The sequence below is a fragment of the Gavialis gangeticus genome, unplaced genomic scaffold (genome assembly GCF_001723915.1).
Source record: "Gavialis gangeticus isolate Ggan-Ray unplaced genomic scaffold, GavGan_comp1, whole genome shotgun sequence".
In the NCBI taxonomy this organism is placed as follows: domain Eukaryota; kingdom Metazoa; phylum Chordata; order Crocodylia; family Gavialidae; genus Gavialis; species Gavialis gangeticus.
In genome coordinates this window covers 3,312,555-3,333,367 of record NW_017729019.1, presented here as the reverse complement: position 1 = coordinate 3,333,367, position 20,813 = coordinate 3,312,555, and the positions used below count along the sequence as shown (strand labels likewise).

Sequence of the window (20,813 nt, the reverse complement as noted above, 5' to 3'; positions counted from 1 at the left end):
TTCCAAGGGAAGTGGTGCTGGCCCCTACCCTGGGGGTCTTTAAGAAGAGGCTGGATGCCTACCTGGCTGGACTCATTTGAGTCCCGTTTCTCTTTTTGGGGTTTTTTGTTGTTCTCCCGCCCTGGCGGGGGGTCGGGCTAGAAGATCTACTAGGTCCCTTCCGACCCTTAATCTATGAATCTATGAATTTCCATCATAATTATAACAGTGCTGTAAATGCATGAACTACTTTGGCAAACTTAAATATTTAGAACAGTTCAGGATTTTGAAGCTGTTAAAGATTACTTATCTTGAAATGTAAGGGCTGGAGCTTATTTTTTTTTTTTTGATCACCTTTGAGTACTTGAAGTTGCTTGAACATAATCTCTAAAAACATACATGTGAGCTACTTGAGAAGGGGAGAGGCAAGATGGAGCAATGCAGTGTGGGATGTCAGGAGGACTGACCTGATCTCTGTCATGGAGCACTTGGTGTTCAAAATAATGCTTGATTTTTCCAGGTACACTTTTGAACAGTTCTAGGTAGATTCAAACCAGTTCAACAGGCATGTGTCTGTCCACTTCAAGTGTTATACATGTTCATGCCCTCCGTGTTTCCATGTCTGCATCACTTGTTTCTGGGCATCCCCAGGACTTTTGAGTAACAGTGTATTAATATTTGAGGTGTTGCCAAACATGAGGTACCTTTTGGCAGCTGACCAGCGGTTCACCTTTGCCCTGAAAAATGTTTTGACTTGGGATATTGCTGGTTTCAGAATCACAGTCCATCTTATACTTGGCAAAGCTGAGGTAGTCCAGTCAGCAAGTGACTGCTGCTTTCTGTGAAAACTTGGACTGATAAAAATAGCACATATTTTGACATCAGATTGAATAGTTTCTTGTCATTCAGTGAGAGAAGGTAGTGTTTCTTGAATTCTTAAGTTTTGTTTTTAATGCAGCTTTGGTCCTGAAGAACTCCATGCCATTGACATACAAAACACCATAGCTATATTGGTTTGCAATTATCTTTTTATTCTCATGGACACTCCCACCACCTGATCGAGAATCTTGCTTTCAGAAGTTATTTTTTGGAGGGCTTTCTTGAGTGTGGTCCTCTGGACCATTTTGTACATCTTTATTAATCTTTGTGACCTTTTTGGTTAGCACTTTTTAGGGTTAAATTGTATTTGAGTAGGAGAAAGGTAGCGATGCTTTCAAACTTACCCACCTGAGATTCAGTTCACAGCAGATTGCACAGATGTTGGATGTGATTCTGCCTGCTTTTTGAGTTCTTTGGGCTTAGTCCAAGTCAACCTATGAGCTTTGCTGGACTCAAGACTCTTGATTAGTTTTTTTATTTTTTTTATTTTTTTATTTTTTATTTTTTTCTTTCTTCTCTTTGAAGCTTGCCTTTCCTTGTGGTGGAAGGTGGGGACCTTAGATGGGCTCCTCTAGGCTATTTAGATTTTCTTTGCGGAATAATAACATTATTCTTAAATTGTTTTATGATGCATAAATAGTGCAGATATCTGTTAGCTCATCTGTGCTCATATGTTGTTCCTGGGTTCCCAGGCATCAGCATCCCTACTTTCTATGAGTTGTCAGGATGTCCAGCTGGTTTAGGCCTCCACAAGTTTTCTTTTGAGAGCTGTGACCGATAGGGAAACACAAGGGGCTTGGAATTACTTCTTCAGAGCAGAGTATCAGTGACACATGAGAACTGAGACATGCAGGTCTTTTGCTTTTAACTCTTTCTCTGAGTTCAGAGTCTTACCTAAAGCTTGGCACTTAGTCAGTTTAGGCCTAACCAAACACTTTAGGGAAACCAAACTTATTCCAAGTGCGCTGCCTCTGGGGACTAGGTTTTCAAGCTGTTTTTTGTCTTCCTTGAGATCCAGGGAGTCTTTCTTTTCTTTATCCACAATATTTTTGTTTGCCAGACTCTTCTCATGAATATGCCACGGGGTGGAAGTAGGCTATGAAAGAAAAAAAATGCAGTCATCTTGTAAATGTGGTTGAAGGCTGGCTATCTGAAGCCATTTTCTGCCTTCCTCTCATGTGTAGGGTGAACTCGATACCAGAATTTAATTCTAGCAAATTGCAAAAAAGGAGGTATTTAATACTAAAAAAGCATTAGTCATTTAAGATGCCTGTAGGTAGTATGGTTAACCACTTAAAATGGGCAGATGGCATTAGCCATTTATCAAATCTCATGATATTTACTATTAAAGCCATTTCTTAAGGTGAATTAAGCAGGCTAGCTAATTTGCGTGGAAACAGCCTGGGCGCAGCTGTTTGAACCTTATTGGACTCATTTGCACCTCAGTTGCCTTTGTGTCCAGACTGAGACAGGCTTGAATATATCACATTGTGCCTCCAGGCATGTTGCAGAAATGGGAATGTCAGTGTGATGCCTCTCTCAAGCCCTCTGTCTCCCTTGTGCGTGAGAGCTGCTGCCAGGGGTGAACAGAGAAGCAGCCTTTTATTGTCTGCTGGCTTGAGCACACATTTGCAGCAACTTTGCAGCTTTCTGGCTGTACCTACAGCCTTCATAGCACTATACTTGTGTAGTTCTACAAATGTGCGTCTGTCTATGGCCAGGCTAGCAGCCTAGAAATTGATAGGACGTGATCAGTTTGTGATTTACCAAACAAGCCCACCCTGTGACTTAGACAGATACCTCATCACAAATGCTAACCTGGAAGGTCAACAGTTTGTAGTTCGTTAGAGCTCTGGCAGACATTACGGGCATTTATACACGTACTGCTCTGTCACACCGGAAATGTAGTGACTTGGAGCAGACTCGATTAATCAAGTCTGCAGAGCATGCAAGCTGACGCGCCTGGTGCTGTTGCATGCATTTGTATAAATGGCAAAATGCATGTCTGCACTAAGAAAACAGTGGCAATGCACTTTGGAACTTAAACACCTTTGCGTTTTAGTTCAAAAGTGCACCACTGCCATTTTCTCAGCACGTACGTGCATGTTGCCATTTATACAAATGTATGCAACGTGGTGCTGCATTGCATGCATATGTGCATACACCCTACATTTGTCAATGAAAGTTAGTAGCAGATGAAACACAAATAGAGATATTGAAGGAGAGTGGAGGAATCTTCCCTGGGAGGGGGTGAGGGATGGAGAAAGAGGGTTTTTTTTTTCTGTATTTGGATGTAAACGGTATTTGGGAAGCAGGGGCATAGGCAGAAAAGTGGTAGTTGCAGGGGTGGGAGCTGGAGTGCTCATGCTCTGGTGGGGTGTTTGTGGAATCTACTGCTGCTCCCTATCTGTGGGTTGCTTGTTTGTTGCAAGTGCCTCTGAGCCTTTTGGATGTGGTGGGATATAATCAAATACACAAACAAGCAAACAGCAATTGATAAACTTTGAAGCAGCAACGACTTTGTCATGGAAGCTTTTCTGCCACAAAACTGACGCTTGTGCAGGTCTGAGAGACTTTTCTCCTCCCTGAGTGTGCTCCAGCTCAGAGCTGCAGGGGCTGAGCACAGTTATTTCCTCAGCGCTTTTTTCTGGGATTTCTTGTGTCAGAGTGCCAGAAATGAAAGCAATGAGACTGTCTCCTGCGCCAAGTGATCCCTGTGGTGGTGTCCAAGTAGCTGCAGGAGAAGAAAAAAGCAGCTTGAAGTGAATGCACAGGGACAGCAAGGACAGAAGAGAGAGAACACGGGTAGAAGGGGTCGGAGACCTAGTGGCAAGGACAGAAGAGCCTGCAGAGAGGGCGTGCTTCCTTCCAGTGCTCGAATTAAACCTGCAGGATTCCTGGGGTTCAGAATTTCTCTTCTGTCTAGAACAGTGGTGCTACCTTTTTTGGCTGGTGGGCTAGATGGGCAGTATCCAGGCTATGGGTGAGCCAGATTCAGCTGGTGGTCCTGAGCTGGGAAGGGGCAGTTGCGGCAGGGACCCATCCAGCTGTGTGGAGGGGGACATAGGGCATCCCTGCTCTAACTTAGCCCTGTAAGGGGCAGGGATGGGGTGTGCCCCACTCCCAGCCAGTCCTGCAGGTGGAAGGGGGCTCGAGCCAGCCCCGGCCTGGCCCCAGGAAGCAAAGGAGGTGTGGCCTAGCTCCATCCATCTCAGGGCAGGAGGTGGCCCAGCTCCATCCTGCAAATTCTCAGGGTTTGCGAATTTGGCAGCAGGGGAGGGTGACCATTTTTATTGCTGCTCCCCGGCTGCCAAACTTTCTGATCCATGGGGAGCTCCACAGGCTGGGTAGGCACCTATGGCTCTGCAGGCTAGAGGTTGATCATCCCTCATCTAGAAAGTAGTTGTGATGTATTAACAGGAGCGTCTTATGGAAGACACGGGAGTAATTTTTTCAGTTCTCACCAGCACTTGGGGTAGATTTATACAGTTTTGGTACTGCACTGGAAGAAAGTTTTATGGGCAAACCGGAAAGAATGTACAGGAGAGCAACAAGAGGAAGTTTAGAAAACAATATGGGCGGGAATGTGGATGGAAGTGGGTTGCTTTGTCTAGAAAGGTGACTAAGGAAGGGTTAACTTAAAATATGTGCAAGGTTCTCATAGAGAGGACCATGATATTTTGTTCTCTTTGTTGACTGATGTTGGGAGGGAGAAGAAAGAAATCTGCTTAATTTTCAGCAGAAAAAACATATAGGTTGGATACTAAGGAAGATTTTTTTTCCAGTTATTCGGCAGGGCTGATTAAACATTGGAATAGCTGTGTAGGGACGTTGTAGAATTGTCGTATCTTTAAGAACAGGTCATAAAAAATGCATGTTAAAGGAAACCTAGAGAGAGGTAGTTGCAGTGTTGGTTTGAAGTCAGTTAGCTTAGGAAACCTCAGCATACTTAGTTATATTTCCATGATGGGTGGACTTGGATGACTTTTTGTAATTCCTTGTAGCCCTAGAAGCCTTATATTCCTTGTAGCCCGACTATAGCCCTATGAAGAGAATGGCAGAACCACTATTTCTTTTCTTTGCAGATCTGCTTTAAGTATTTTAGAAGATATGAAAATATCAGCCACGCAGAACTAGTCTGTTCACTAGTTAACAGATTTATCTAGAAATTCAGATTTGCTACTACCAGAATGGCTACTGGTTCTCTGCTATACTTTCTGCATAGCTGAACTGAATTTTATCCCCCATATCTCTTCACTGAGTGACCAGCAGGTGTTTCATGAATTATACTCTGAAAACCTATTCTGTAGCTCAGCTTCTTGTTCATAATTCTTCCAGGCAGGGACTCATTCATTGTCACTGATTGTACTCAGTTTTGTGTTGAAAATTTATAAGTTTTATTAAAATTTGTAACATGCTTTTTATTCATGGTTGTTTACCTATTGGTAAAACTACTTCCAGAAAGTTCTCTGTGACAGTGAATGAAGTTAATGGAAGGGGGAAGAGTATGTACAGGGAATGTATAGGAGAAATTAGAGGTCTGTAATGGAGAAAGGTTACCCTATAGGGCTGTCTTTCTTACACAAGTGATGCTATCAGTAGTATGCCTTCCAGAAGGTGTGGGCTAGTATCTAGCCTAGTTTTCTGTTCTTGGCATGAATTTCTTGATAACAATGCAACTAATATCCTTGGTCTCATGTAGCTATCCATTTTTTTTCCTTTTTCTTTCTTTTTTCCAGAATTTGGTGTTCATTTAGCAGAACTGACGGTAGATCCCCAGGGAGCTCTGGCTATTCGTCAGGTGAGTCTTCCCAAGCGCGCTCTAAATGGTCCTGTAGGATCAGCATGTGGTTTGGGAGTTTCTGTGCATCTTGCAACTGTTTCTATCCTCTTTAGGAAGTTCTGAATGTCTTGGGTCATAACTATTTGTGGATTCCCCTTGATTAAAATCAGCTGCGTGCCTGTTGCTTTTACTAGGTGTGGGTTCTAAAGGCTTGGCAATCATTTACTTTTTTCTTTTTTGATTTAATAGAGCCTGAGATGGCATGGAAGTCTGTCTAGACTAGTGCTTGGCAATAGGTATATTGAATTGTAGCACCTGATCTTGGAAGTCCCTTTCCTTGTTTGTGCCCTTGCGACAAGGTATCGTAGCAGAATTCACAGATTTGTTGGAATCTGGTAGGGCCACACCATGAGCACTTCTACTGTAGCCTCAAACTTGCAAACTCTGGGCTGTGAAATGTCCATGTAGCACCTGTGCTATCCCAGTCCCCTATCTTGGAAGTTAAGCATGCTAAATTTGTCAGTGTTCTCCATTGCAATGGCTCACTTATTGAGACGTCATTATTGTGGAGTTTGTTTGGTTGTGTACAGTGAAAATCGGCAGTGTTTTTCAACACACGCACTCTCGCACACTGCTTTATACTTTATCATCTTTAGGTTTGTGGAAGCAACAGCTTTTTAGAGCCTCTTGGGATTAGAACACTGGGCTAAGCCACTGAAATTCTTGAGCCTTTTTAGTATAATGCTTATTTTGCAGATTGAGGAGGGAAGAAGGATGGTGGAAGGTTTAGGAATTAAGGTGGATAAAGATGGCATCAAACAGTTCTCTGTGTAGTGTCCCTTGGGCTGTCGGAGCACAGCAAATGTGGCTATAGATTCCACTTTTCACTGCATTGTAGGTTTATGTCTTTCACTTATCCCAGAGGGATAAGTCTGGAATACTTGAACAGTCCTGCAGCTATTGCCTTCTGTTTGTTTCATGTCCTTTCTTTCTTCTTACAGCTAGCATCTGTCATTTTAAAACAATATGTGGAAACTCACTGGTGTTCCCACTCAGACAAGTTTAGGCCTCCAGAAACTACAGAAAGGGTAAGACTAATTTTTTAATACCAAAGTGATTTTATGATGTTTGGCTGTCTGTCATTGATATACTTTTATCACTGAAACTAGGTTTTGTATTTCACAGTGCATAGGTTGACCCCAGTTTTTTTTCGATGCAGAAAGTCAGGATTTTGATAGGCATGGTGTATAAGTCGACCCACAGTTTATTCAGAGTTAAGAACAAATGGTAATTGGCATGATTAGCGCAATCAGCACTGGTTGCCATGGGTTACATAGGATTAGCAATCAGTACAGGTCAGGGGCCATCAATCAAACAATTGCTGCCACGCATTGCTAATCAGCAGCGATTACTACTGGCTATTAGCAGCAGTCACAAAACGTTTAAAAACCCTTCATTTAAAAATCTCTCATTTAATAATAATAATTCCTCATAATACTAACAGTTAAAAATCCCTCATTTAATTAATTTAGACTATTAAACAGTTTCTCCCAAACTGAATGGTTAGAAATCTGATCATCATATGGAAGGGGGAATTGAATGTTTTGGTGTTGTCTTCCTCTGTTTGATCTTCTTTGCACCACAGAATATCCTCCTCCTCGCCATCCTTGAATAACTGATCCTGCATTTTTTGAATGAACGTGAAATGGTTTCAGACTTAATGCCCCTCCAAGCTGTAATAATCCACTGGCATGCAGTTTTTAAGGAGGCTGCTCTCATGTTTCCAGCTTTTGTATGTGAATGTTGGCCACTCATCATCCAGGTCTGCCACTCGATGTGAACGTGGTCTTTGAATGGTTTATTTAAGTACACATCTGGTGGTTGAACAATGGATGTTAGCTCTCCAGAGTGGACCACTAAGTCTGTTTTACCTTGCCACAAACTCTTTTTCAAACTGCTGCAGAGGTGCACCTTAAACATGTCCCACACAAGCATCAACTTTGGTTCTTAACAGCATGCCAGGGCACATATTCCACACTTGGTATATCCGAATGTTAATGTCTTCCTCATCTATCCAGGCTTTTGAGTGAACATGAATAACAATGCCAGCGGGGAATTTTTTCTTTCATAAGGAATGTTTTTTTCCTTTTGAAGATGATGATTAGTTGTAGTTTTGTCCCATCAGCCATGCAAGCAAGAATTACAGTGAAGTTGGTTTTCTCATGGCCTGTATTCTTTAGCAGTACACTTTTAGTGCCAGTGACATCCATGGTTCAGCTTGTTGGCATATTGAAACGTATGGGTGTTTCATCCATATTCCCAATTTGGCTGAGATTGTAATTGTTTTTCTTTCAGAGGTTCAACACGTAGCTCTGGAACTAAGCTATCTTGTCTTTGAGGTTGGCTGGCGCAGAGAGAAAATTCCTTTTTATAAACCGGAAACACTAGGTTGGGTAGCCAGTAAAGTCTTTCAGTCCTTTCTCCGTAGTCCATATCTTGCCTTGCAGTCAGATAATGTTTCTTGTTAAGATTCTGCCAGACTGCCACTGATCGTTGATCCATTTGGCAAGGTATCGTTCTAATTCTGGCCACATGCATTACTTTCTGCAGTCTGCAGACTTCCCGCATGGCATCTTCTTTACGTTGTCGAGATTTTTCACCACAGACATCTAATTTCTCCCATACATTTCACAAACCAGTTTCTCATCGGCACCAAACTGACAGGCTGCAGAACAGTTGTTAGTACCAAAAGCAAAGCTGACCACTCTGGTCTTGAATTTGGCATCATATTTCATTTGTTTTGGTGGCATCCTGAATACCAGTAATTAAATTTGGTTTTCACTAAAATAGCACTGGTAATTAGTGTGACCATACCTCTGATAATTAGTGACATAATTCTCCCTGCAATTAGTGCAGGTAACGCGACTGTGCCTCATGCGTTCACTAAGCTAGCGGTTAGTCGGCAACAATGTTTTGATGTAGCACCTTGTATAAATCAAGGTTTGTTTGGTTTTTTTGTCATTGCTGTTGTTTTTTTAACACAACAATTAAGCTTCAAAACCTGACTCATACGTCGTCGTGAAATATACAACTATTACAAAATTACCGTATTTTGGGATGAAGGTTTTACTTGAGTTGTCCTGTATTTAATGTGTATAGCTGGTCCTGTTAAGCTTTCCTGACACGTCTCAATAAAATAATGTGTTTTCAGTTGTTTATAATATTGCCAAGATGTTAACGGTATGGGCTGAAATATTTTTTTTCAAGAAATTCAGTAAGAATGTTTTTAGCTATTTTGAAGAACAAAGTAGACTGTTAATAAAAATAAATAATAAAAAAAAATCATGAGACTTCTGTTGAGTGGCATTACCTTCTCGTGTTTGAAGTAGAACTTGAAATTAGGTAAGGGAGAAAGCCCTGTGTTAGGGATGTTTTTGCTAATCCCCTAAAAGTCCACTTAAATTTTACAAAGTAAGTCTTTGGAAGATTATAGCTTTCATATGCTCAGTAGAAATACCTTCTATTTTTAACAATTAACCTCCACAAATTTCTTCCTTTTGGAGTATGTTCTATTCCCTTAATACTCTTAGTATTGACAAAACTGCATCGGTACCTTAGCATAATTCCCTCCAGGTTGGGGCTATAGGGGTAAATTTGAACTTTCTCAGTAATGATAGCTCTAGTCTAGGTTGGGACTTAATCCTTCTGTTGGCTCTGAGGCAAGGTGGAGGAAGACGTTACTTGAACTTGAATGTCGAAGGGAGTACAGCCAGAATAGGAGGCGGAAGAGAAAGAAGTAGTTTGAGAGAACAGAGAGAAATTGTGACATGGTAGAAGACTAGGACAAGGAGTGGTGAAAAAGTGAGGAGGGGAAACAGGCCAGTTAATCTCAAAGGTTCCCCAGTAAATTTACACAAGAAGTTTGGAGGGAGGGAGCAATTGGAACTAGGAATCGGGGAGAAGATGGTTTGAGAGAGGAATAAAACTTAGTTTTAGTTTGGCAAACACTGGGAATAATAGGTTAGTGATAAGGAGGATCTGAGACTAGGTATGGCATTTGGATGGGAGAGTGGAAGGTGGTTGATGGGTATAAGGTGGAGAGGGATTAGATTCAGAGGCAAGAGAGTTCTGGGATTGGTTGGATAAGACTTGAGCTGTGTTAGTAAAGGTGGGGGATGGACCAGGGGCAGTTTAAAATGGAACAGGGAGGAAGGGGGCAGAATTTTGCAGGGAACAGGCAAAGGCACTAGGTTTACCTTTTTTTTCCTGCTGTAGACAAATCTTGGTGAGATTCAAAGTATATCTTGCATCCCTATCTGTACTGCTACCATCAATTACTGTTAGTTCTGTTCTTGAAACTCCTTTCACCTGGTGTTAGTGCTATGATCCTGGGCCTTGGTAATTTCAAGGCTGGTGTTTGAGGCAAGGTCGCTGAGTAACAATGTAAAAAGTCTTAACTAGTTATGAGCATTAGAGTAGGCTACTTCTGCAGAGATAATGGCTAGTGTCACTTGCATGATAGTGTAATGGATAATGGATAGTGTCACTTATATGACTTCTCGCCTTGCCGACAGGCATCCACAGTGGCATATAGTGTGCTTTTTATAACAGAGTAAGTTGTCTGTAACGAAAGACAAACATATTATATGTTCTTCTTTCTGTCTTGGTGTTAAGGAGAGTCCAATTTTATATGCAAAAGATTTATTAGTTGCATGTATTGCACCACTGTTTGAAATTCTCTTGCTAAATAACTTTTATTTTCTGCAGGCAAAAGTTGCCATTAGGGAGCTGCTACCCAATGGGCTGAGAGAATCGATCAGCAAAGTACGTTCAAGTGTTGCCTATGCAGTTTCAGCTATAGCCCATTGGGACTGGCCTGAAGCCTGGCCAGAGCTGTTCAATCTGTTGATGGAAATGCTGGTTAGTGGGGATGTGAATGCAGTCCATGGAGCTATGAGAGTGCTTACAGGTATGTGACACTTGGGTAGTTATCTTGGTTTTCCCGTGGCTTTATTTGTTCAATTTCCTGTTCCCTGAGATGGCAAGTTCCAGGTTGATCTATCTCTGCACTGCAAGAATTGAAGCCTGGATCTAAGTTGCTAAGTTTCCTTGCTTGAATGGGTATCATTAAAGCAGAGGACATGTATTGGTCACATGCTACCTGTGCTGTAAGTTAAGGTTGGTAAGGATCTTCCATTATAATACCCTGTTTTCACATACTGTAACTTATAGCCTGGTATTTCTTCTACTTGTTCTTGGCCAACAGATGGGATTCTTCTTAATATAGATGAAAAGTTTTGTTTTAAAATTGCTTAGCAGAAAGACGGCACTTGCTAGCTCAGTGGTTTTCTATAAAGAAACTTTTTTCTCACAAGTCTTAAAATTTCAAACTGTAACTAAGGCATGAACTTTTATCTACAAATAACTACAAACTAGAAAATGTTCCGTTCTAATTTCCTACCAGGCATGAATATGGGCGGGTGGGGAACATTGCACACACAAAATACAATTTTTGAAAAACCCCTCTACTAGCTCTAGAAAGTGAAAATCCAGTATCAAAAAAGACAAAAATAATCCCAAACACTTCTTGGTTATTATTCTTCTGGTGTGTTGAATTTTACCCAGAGGGAAAACAATGCTGAGGTCAGAATCTTGCATATAAAGTGACTGCTTACATGTGACCATTTACCAAACAGACCGTCAACATCTGAAGCATGGTAGCTGTCAGTATTGTCAGTGGGCTACAGTGGTCTAGTCGAAAAATGACCAACTATCATTCTTTCACTGTGTTGTCTATAATTAACCAATAATAAACATCTCTGTGGTTAGAACTTAACTGGATTGGAATGAGAACCGGGAGCATACTTAAGTGTATAGGAAATCTTCTTGTGTGTTTGCTATTCCTAGAGTTTACCCGGGAAGTGACAGACACACAGATGCCACTCGTCGCTCCTGTTATTCTTCCTGAAATGTATAAAATTTTCACAATGGCAGAGGTATGGAAAAAGACCCCTTTGTTTTCACTTTGCCAGTGTGCTTCCTGGTATAATGTGTTGTAGGCTGAGGACTCTGTCCACTACTCTGAGCCCAAGAATGTTGTAGGTGTAGCTAGAAATTATATGTGAAAGTGTGCTGAATGTGTCAAGAGGACTTCTCAGAGAAGCAACAAATGGATTGCGTGGGGTATTTGCACTTCCTTTCTATTTTTCTCTTGTATAAAAGATTCCAAGTTCATTTGCCAATAATAAGTAATTTGCCAGGGCCTTGCTTCCAAATTCACACTTTGCTATAAGAAGACCTAGTTACTGAATTGTGCTAAATTGACTAGAGCATGTTTCATGCTTCTCTTGATATCAATATTTCTCTTGTCATACTTGAAGCGTATTATATGTTTCCTTCTAGGTTTATGGTATTCGCACAAGGTCACGTGCAGTGGAGATCTTCACCACATGTGCCCATATGATCTGTAACATGGAAGAGCTAGAGAAAGTAAGAGCTGAATTTGATGTTTGTGAATTCAGTGTGTATGTTATAGGAAATGATTTTCTGAGCAAATGTAAAACAGATGCGATTGGAAACAGGAAATTTAGATTCAGCCCTGCTATTCTCGGGAGGAAGCACTGTATTGTCTGTTTATTTTGGCTGTCAGTTATGAAGTAAACTGCACCTCAGACCCTCCCTGGTCTCTTGGTCCCTCCAAGGTCTCAGGCAGTCATCTGGCCAAGTGGACTCATGGAGTTGCCTCTCTTTTGAAATGCAAAATTTAACTCTTGGCTATGGAGTCCTGATAAGTCTCTATAAACAGACAGGTTCTGGTGTCTGAAATATTTATAATTATCCCTGAAAATATCAAGGGAAACTATAATTTCCCTTGATATATACCTGTATTAATTATTTCCCTCTTTTTTTTTTTTTTAGTTTAGAGCCTATAATTTTGCTTTGCTTGCCACTGTTCAGAACACAGCTTTGACTTTAGGAGAACAAGCTTTTAAATACCGTATTTACTTGCATACCACACACCTTTTCCCAAAAAATTCAGCCCTTCAAAATTGGGGAGGGTACCTTAAGTAGAGAATCAGGATGAAATAGTGCAAGAAGACACTGACTTTTTTTTGGCTGTAGAGCCACTGAACTGGTGGAGGGTGCATGGGCTGCTGCCTGCAGTCTGTAGTATCTTGGTGAGGCTTGTGGTATGGAAACAACACTTTCTTATTTACAGGAATTTATATAAAGAACTATTTACAGCAAAGAAGTAACAGTCTTACTACTGCCCTTGCAAAGGTCTGGGGCCTAGCCTTTTTGCTGTCCTGCCACACCAGGAAGTCCCTGCTGCCTAACCCAGGCTGTCTCATGGGATGCTACACTTCCTGAACACTCTGTTTCCAGGAGGACTTACTCTGTCACACAGGCGTCCATGACTGGAAAAAATCTTTTTTCCTACATTCTGCCTTCCAAAAACAAGGTGTGTATTTTTATTTGGGGGCGTGTGGTATGCGGGAAAATACGGTATTCACCAGATGACTGAGCCCTGTAATTTTTAGGCTATCTCTTATTAGTAAGACAGCAATAATTAACTGGGTAAGTTGCAGTAGCTTTTAGACTTTGAGAAACCCATCAGTTTGACAGTTGGCGTGAAGGATTGCTCAAAAAATGTACTTAAACTGGAGACTGCATGGACTTTGCAGTGCACTGTCATTTGTCACCAGCTTTTCTTTGCGGGGGGGCGGGCAGGGTGCAGAACAGTATGGTTTGCTTTGCTGTCTTGGAGATTCAGGGTATGTATAGGCATTCAGTTTAGGTGCCAAACATTTCCAGTGCCATAAATGTGGTGAGAAGGGGGCTGTGCAAGCATTCCAGCTTCTGTGATGAGGGCTGCTCCTTGATTTTCACTGCCCCAAAGGAAATGGTCATTGACAGTCTGCCCCCCTGTAAGCTCTGGAAGTTGAAAAGCTGTTGGTGATCAGATAGCAGTTGCTAAAAAGCAGCAGCTGTCAAAGACAGCCCCTCCCCTATACGGTGATGATAGGGCTCAGGAAAACACCTGACCCCTCTCTCCTGGGGAGACCCCAGATGTTTGAAGCCATGGGGTTGCCCTGCCATCCCCATTTCTGCCACTTTACTTTCAAAGATCTGGAGGGACCCCTGTTTAAGAGGTAAGGGACATTGGTGCAGCCATCTGAACTGTCCCAGGACTCTCTGGGAGCATTTGTGGTGAAAGGAATTGGTGCTGCTGCTTGAACAGTATTGGTACTATTCGGCTGCATCAGTGTTGTCCCAGCAGAGGTCCCTGACAGTTCACTGCTGGACAGGCCACGAGGGAGCCAGTTATCTCCCTTCCTCCTCCTCTCTTGGAGTGAGTGCGGGGAGAAGGAGGAAGACTCGGCCTTGAAAGAAGCAAGCATGCATTACAGGTGGTCTGAGAGAACTTCTTTCTCTTGAAGTTGCTGGTTTAAAGAGCTATATTTTTTTCTTTTTTTAAGGAACAGGTAGTTTTTATTCTGCAGAAAACCCCTTGAAGGCCTATATGCTATCTTATATTGTGCCAGAAAAAAAGGCATTTTTTTTCCTTGGCGCACATGTACCTGTCCATGGTCTCACCTTTGTAAAGCTTCATGGGAGGTATGTAAACTTACTAATTATTGCATCTGGAATTCACTTGTTCTTCTGTTGATTATGACTAGGGTGCAGCCAAAGTGTTGATTTTTCCTGTGGTTCAGCAGTTCACAGAGGCCTTTGTTCAGGCTCTGCAGATGCCTGATGGGCCTACATCAGACAGTGGATTCAAGATGGAGGTCTTAAAGGTAAGCTGGGTAAGAGTGTTAGACTACAGAAATGTTTATCCACAATCTTTTGACAGTCATAATCTTATGGTAGAAAACAAGAAAACCCTTGAGCTGATTGCCCCCTCTGTCATCTCGTGTTATGTGGGATGTTGGAAGTTGTAACACTGCATCTTACAACATTAACATGAAATGTTGTGTCTGATTGAATTGAAAATACCTGTGACAAAAATGTTATTCTCTGACTCTTGTAAGGAGTATGCATGTGGGGTTGCTTGTCCCAGCTTTTTGATGCTTGATAGGTGGCATATTAATTTTCACTGACCATAGCTGTTTATGAAGATTCATACCACTTTGATCAAAAACATTTGGCAGTGTTACAGACAGGGCCCTGTGCATGCTGTGATTACAGTGATGTGGTATTTACCTTTGTCCACGTAATCGTGGTACAAAATTCTCTAGGTTTTTTTTTAAATTCTATGGTGTGAACTAGGAAAAGGTACACACAAGGTATTTGTAAACAGCCTAGTACAGTAAGAGCTACCTTTCTCACTTTTTTTTTTTTAATCTTTATGTAAAGGTTTTCCAAAGTGCCATAAAACTTCTGTAGTTTGGGGTTGGCCATATTGTTTGATCTCCCTTCCCTGTCAGGACCTTCCTACACCTTTTATTATTTAATTGTTAAGTTACAGAAATACTTAAAGGCTACAGCTGGGGTTTGTGGCCTATTCTAGATTCTCTGCCAAGGAGGAGTTTAGACAGATGCCACTCTTCCCTGTAGCCAAGCAAATGAGGATTAAAGAGTAAGAATAGAAATCAAGTTCTCTCACAACAGATGGAAGAAAATGGAAGTTCAGGTTGGGTTGCGTAGAGTAGCTTTCTCAACCTATGACTTTGACCCAAAAGTAGGTTGCAAAAATATGTGAAAGGGTTGTGAACAGACTTGAAAAATGAATCAACAAACTTTTAAAAGTTGATCCTTCTTTTAAAGGAGAAAAAAAGTGCGGAAACTATGGCTTTTCCCTTGCAGGCTGTCAGTTCTAGCCTGCAAGGGGCTGCCTGGGACTGCTTGGGGGGGCTCCCATGCGCCACACCCTTGCCCCTCGCACTTGCCCCTTGCCCCACACGCTGGGGGGCTTCGGCTTGGGGGCAGGGGGAAGCAGGTTGAGAGCAAGGGGCGCTGGGTTGAGACTGGCTGTCGATGTTTACAAATGGGTTCTGATACAAAAAAGGTTGAGAACCACTGGCCTAGAGCATAGTGCAGCACTCGGGAATTGGAAAGCTGAAAACCACTGAACCTGGTTCAGATCTGTTGTTTCCTGGGCTTGGGCTGAGGATGTTGAAGGTCAGGGTGCTTAGACATTATGGTCAGTGCTGTGCCCTATCAAGTTGGCTGTCTGGAGAATTAGTGGAGAGAGAAGTTGCTAAAAACAAATTTCAAAGGGCTTTGTCAGTGAGCACTTCAGTCCCTCTGGATTTAGGCTTTCCACAGCATGTTGGCGTGTTCTTGTTGTAGCATTTGATCCCATTCTGCTGTGTACTAAGTATGGGCTTCATTACAGTAAATAGTCAGTGGCTTTCTTCTGCACACCCCACTAGTCTGTCCTAGCATGCTGTTGATCAGTTGCACTTTGGGAAGCAATGGTGACAAATTTGGCATTGTCCTCAAGTAGTGTATGCTGCCAAGGAAGAGAGGAAGCAGAGTAGGATTATAGGGGATTCTGCAGAACATAACTGTTGCACTGATACTCTAGCATTTTGCAGTAGAGAAGTAGGGCTGAAATTTTCATCAATTTAATGAAAATCAAAGCTACCAGAAAAAACCTGAACTGGTATTTAAGTGAATGGACAGTCTTATAATAAATTATTTTCAGTAAGTTAATGAATTGTAACTGGCAATAGTAATTATTCATGACAGGATTGGCAGATCAAATGGCAGGGGAATTGAACGATCTTTCCATTAGACTGAAAGTGACATTAGACTATTTATGTGTAAATTCCTTTTGAGTATCCATGGATAGAAAGTGTAGTTACACAGGATAGGAGTGGTTTAAAAGAAGTTGAATATATTGAGGGGGAGGAGGGAGTACATGTTAAAGAGATGTAAGGCACAGTTTAAAATGTCATCAAACAAAAATAATCCTGCCTCTTTAAAGTTGCCAATCCATGGGCATAAAAAGTTCCCAGAACCAGATAATTTTGTTTGTTCAGGGTCTCAAGATTGATTGTGTTTTCAGCAAGCTGAAACTGCTGGGGGAAGGGGAGGTAAGCTTGACTCACCCCTACAAAAGAGCAAATCTGAATAGAATATTTCTGAGAGAACTGGCAATGTTAAAATAGTTATTTTGACTTTTTAATCTGATACATTGCTTGTATGTTCATTTGTAATTGTTCTTTTGTTTTCCAGGCTGTGACAGCACTAGTGAAGAACTATCCTAAGCACATGGTTTCCTCTATGCAGCAGGTCCTTCCTATTGTTTGGAATACCCTTACGGAAAGTGCAGCCTTATACCCTTTAAAATGTGTGGTGTAAATTAGAATAAAAGAAAGTCCTCGTGGCCTCTCATAATAGGAAGCTACTATATATAGAAATCTTTTATGTAGCTACTCCAGAAATTGGAATGTAGTTAGTTTACCATTGCAGATAAATAAATAAGTAAAAAAACCAATCGATTGCATAGGCCTCTGATAACTTACTCAACTCAAAACAGCTTTTAACTTTTTTAACAAGTTCACAGATTTTAAAAGCCAAAATGAACTGTTTTTCTTCTTCATCTGGCCATCTGTAATACACAGCCATATAACTTTACCCAGTAATTTCAGTATAGGTTATTAGAAACGTAGAAAATAGGGTACCGTTAAAAAAAATACACTTAATTTTGATTTAGAGACTTCATCCAGGAATATCCTTTGGTTATAGACCTAATGTCTGTTCAAGCTGAAAAAGATTTAACTTTTTTTTTTATTTCATTTTTCATCCATCATATCTTGCCATGTTGCTTGCTCAGTTAAGGAGGCCCATCCAGTGGGTAGTTCTCCTGCTGATGCTTCTTAATCTCCTCTTGGATAAACTAAATTGATTGACCCGCTTTAGCCATTCACTTTAAAGCCATTTCTCCAGACTAAAAGTCATCTCATGGCTCTTTTCCAAGCTTTCTCTTTCTTCAGTGAGAACCAATGGGCATCCAAAAATTGGCAGTCTGGTCCTTTGGGGAGGTACAGTACCTTTTGACAGACTACAGTATCTTAGGTGTCGGTGTTGTGTTCCTGGTCTTACATTTCAAAATCTTGGTGCTGTACATTGGACAGTCTGGGCAGTTTAAGAGCGTGGGAGCATATTGTGTATGTAACCTAATTCTAGGGCAGATGGAACTTGAATGAGTGCAAATAAATTTATATGGTATTGCATACTCCTAACTTTTTGATGTTAATTATAAATGGATTAATATATTCTGAGGGATTGAAGCATAGTTGATAGTATCCTATGGAATTTGGCTGTAAACAGGTAGCGTAATTGGTGATGGTCTTTCACACTTAGTTCAGGCAGCTCGTGGTCTTCTGTGGCTCTTGCTTGCAACTTGGAGTGGGGTGGGAAAACAAATTGCAAAGGCTTCAGGTTAAGAGCAGATTTGTTTCTAACTGGAAGCAGCCTTCTAGAAATGTGCAAACCAAACTTTTGATCTTGTTTACTTAACTTACTCTACCTATGTGAGAACAGAAGTAAATTACACAGAAGAAGTAGAGGACCCTGTAGATTCTGATGGTAAGTATGAGTTGCACTACACTTACCTGTTTTAAAGATGGATAGCAGGGAAATTTATCAAAACAAATCCTGCTGTCAAAACAGTGACCTAGATGTGCTAACAGTTCATGAAAACTTGCAAAGTTTTCCAGCATTGTACTATAATGCATTGATGTAGTGCACATGCTACTTCATAGATACACCAGGGTGTGTTTTCTTGGTCATAAATGAATTGTGGCTGGAAATCAAATTATTTTTAAACATCAGAGGAGTGACATTCTGGAGCAACATTCTAGTAAGAGTAGCAGAGGGAAAAAACCCCCTAATGAATTCTAAGATGGATCGTGATAAGTTTATGAATGAGTATATGATATTGTAGCTTACAATAACATACAGTAAACTGTAGTGGTTAAGGAGGCCTCTACCTGTCCAGTAATCCTTACTGTAGTTGAAGATTTAAATTAAGGAAGCCACTGTCTTAGGAAGACACTCTAGTTAGGTTTTTTTAATGTATTTAAAAAAGAAAATCTGGCACTGTTTCTTTTTTGTTACTAATGACATAATTAGCTCAAGGGACCTCTGTCCTTTCAGCTACGAAAAAGGCAGGACTTCTGTTAAAACCAAGTGTTGGCCTTTAATAATTTCCAGGGATTGCAATTTAGTGTAAAGGGGAAATGGGTTCTTTCTGGGTTTTCTCTGCAGTAGATCCAGTTCTTTCTAGTCTAGGAATGAAACTAGAGCTAATCCTGATTGATATAATAATGGTTTATAACTGCATTTGCAAGCCATTTGTGCTCTGTAACTCCGCATTTTCAGGTCTGAATCTTTTCTGTTGTTCTTTGTTCAGGTGAAGTATTGGGCTTTGAAAACCTTGTGTTCAGCATATTTGAATTTGTTCATGCCTTGTTGGAAAACCACAAATTTAAAAGCACAGTGAAAAAAGCTCTGCCTGAGCTGATCTACTACATCATTCTCTACATGCAAATTACAGAGGAGCAGGTGAGTACAGTTGTATAACATTGTGTAGGAAGTAAATTCAGTAAAGAAGGGAAGAGATGCCAAATTTTAAAACAAGCAGCTAATGCTCTAGAAAATATTTGAGTGGCAGGGAGCCATGCTACTAATTTAAATGGCCTCATCCCTTTCTTAAAATTGTGTGTTAGGAGTTAGGAAAATTGAGAGAAAGTAGTAATATTCTCACATGCTTTGGGATAATGTTGGTAAGTGATGAAGGCATGTCATCAAATTATCTTTTCATAGGTAAGATCATAGAATGTGCTGAGAGAAGTTCATAGTGTTTCTGCAGGAATGGAGGTAGAAGTTGTAATGGAAGGGATAGACTTTTGGCCTCTTTTGTTCTTTTTTTTGTATTCTTTTGTGGTGGTGTCCTTGAGCCCTTTCTTGTGTGTTTGGGTTTTTTTTTCCCATACTAGTAGTGTGTGCTAAGCCTAGGAAAAGGTTTGATGTATTTGCTGCTTGTATGTTCAGTGAGTTGGAGGCAGATACTCAATATTTGAAGGCAAAGTGCATTCTACAGCACGCTATTTGTTTACCAGATGCTCACGGGGCTTATGAATGTTGTTAGACACCTTGGACCTATCATTGGTACAGTGATAAGAATGCAGGCCTCAGCATTTATCAGGGTTTAGAGCATTTTAATTCATATATTTTTCTCTGGGGACATCAGAAGATTTTTCAAGGATGTTTGTGCATATGGGAATATATGGTTCTAAGCCAGGAGTAGGCAAAGTCTGGCCCACGGGCCAGATCAGGCCCATGGTAGACTCCCATTTCCCAGTAGCCTCTGCAGTGGCAGCTCCTTCTGGCTGCAACTGCTGGACTCAGCCCCGCTGCTGGGGGTGGGACCCATGCAGGCAGGGCATGTGTCCCGGCAGCTGGCATGGAGCTGTGGCCAGGATCGAGACAGGCAGGGCTGGGGTGACCCTGGGTTTTTGAGGGGGCCAGGGCTGGGGCAGAACCATAATCCGTTACCCACATGCCCATGTGATGAATGTAGATTCTGTGGGCAGAGATGTGCAAAGCGCAGATCATGGCTCTGCCGTGGCCCCAGGCTGTCATCAACCCAGGACCCTGCCCCTAGAGGACCTCTGCTCAGCTGTGTGCCCTGCCTGTGCGGCTCCTGCCCAGTCGGTCTCCATGGAGACTGGTTGGGAACCACACAGGTAGGAGCTGCTGGGAAGTGAAGTCTGGCTGCTGGCCAGATCCACTATTTTGCCCACCCCTGTTCTAAACTAATGATTGAATAAATTAATGAGCACTTGCAATTGCAGTGAAACACCTATCAGAAATTCAAGAGGGTGTTCAGAGTCAGCTAAAATACTGTTCTGATCTCCTGTCTTAAATTAGTAGAACATGCTCTTGACTTTAGTCATATCCTGACTTACGGATTGCAGCCTTTTAGATATTATTTCTAACTGAAATGCCGCTAAATAAATATTAGTACATACTGACACCTGAACACTGAACCCATTTCAGAGGAAAAGTGGTTGAACCTTCCTGGATATTTAATCCAACAGTTCAGCTATGTGCTTTGAATAATCATGAGAGTAGGCAAAGGATGTTGTTGTTTCTCAGCCATAGCATGTTACTGAACTGTTGTTCTTTCCACACCCCCTTTTTTTTTTTTTTC

At 41.4% G+C, this 20,813-nt stretch overlaps 1 protein-coding gene across 1 annotated transcript in view; it reads left to right on the top strand.

Annotated features, from left to right (window-relative positions):
- Positions 1-20,813, top strand: part of IPO9 (importin 9) — an 81,930-nt gene that overhangs the window by 7,227 nt on the left and 53,890 nt on the right. The window contains exons 2-10 of the mRNA XM_019513826.1: positions 5,598-5,659; positions 6,643-6,729; positions 10,409-10,610; positions 11,549-11,637; positions 12,044-12,130; positions 14,323-14,442; positions 16,829-16,929; positions 18,126-18,184; positions 19,011-19,162. Coding sequence (XP_019369371.1) covers positions 5,598-5,659; positions 6,643-6,729; positions 10,409-10,610; positions 11,549-11,637; positions 12,044-12,130; positions 14,323-14,442; positions 16,829-16,929; positions 18,126-18,184; positions 19,011-19,162 — 959 coding nt within the window. The remainder of the gene's footprint in view (positions 1-5,597; positions 5,660-6,642; positions 6,730-10,408; positions 10,611-11,548; positions 11,638-12,043; positions 12,131-14,322; positions 14,443-16,828; positions 16,930-18,125; positions 18,185-19,010; positions 19,163-20,813) is intronic.